This window comes from Meleagris gallopavo, unplaced genomic scaffold (genome assembly GCF_000146605.3).
Source record: "Meleagris gallopavo isolate NT-WF06-2002-E0010 breed Aviagen turkey brand Nicholas breeding stock unplaced genomic scaffold, Turkey_5.1 ChrUn_random_7180001870018, whole genome shotgun sequence".
Classification (NCBI taxonomy): domain Eukaryota; kingdom Metazoa; phylum Chordata; class Aves; order Galliformes; family Phasianidae; genus Meleagris; species Meleagris gallopavo.
Window position 1 is genome coordinate 1 of NW_011134958.1, and position 315 is coordinate 315.

The following is a 315-nucleotide window of genomic DNA, read 5'->3' on the forward strand; positions in this document are numbered from 1 at the left end:
CGTCGGGCAGCGTGGCACAGCGGGAGATCCGGCAGTGTGGGGTGAGCGTGAGCAGCCTGCGCGGGGCCTTCGAGCGGCACGGTGGCGGGGAGAGCAAGACCACAGCAGTGGTGGAGGCCGCCAGCGACTCGGGGATCAGCTGCGAAGAAGCGCTGTCGGAAGGCAGCGGCTCACCGGTGCCTGAGTCAGCCGGGCTGCGCAAGGAGCGCATCGTGCTGCTCTTCCTCAGCCATTGGAAACGCTCGGCCGGAGGCCTCAACGCTTGGGCTGCAGCCTGCCGGGCGCTGCAGGCACAGAGGGAGAGAGCGGGCGCTA

General features: G+C 69.8%; 1 protein-coding gene across 1 annotated transcript; it reads left to right on the plus strand.

The window, feature by feature from the left end:
- Nucleotides 1–5: 5 nt before the first annotated feature.
- LOC109364562 (espin-like protein) lies at nt 6–305 on the plus strand (the record flags this gene model as incomplete). Its single annotated transcript, XM_019611193.1, has 1 exon — nt 6–305. A coding segment is annotated over one exon (300 nt), but the record flags the coding sequence as incomplete, so codon positions are not given.
- Between the last annotated feature and the right edge of the window lie 10 nt (nt 306–315).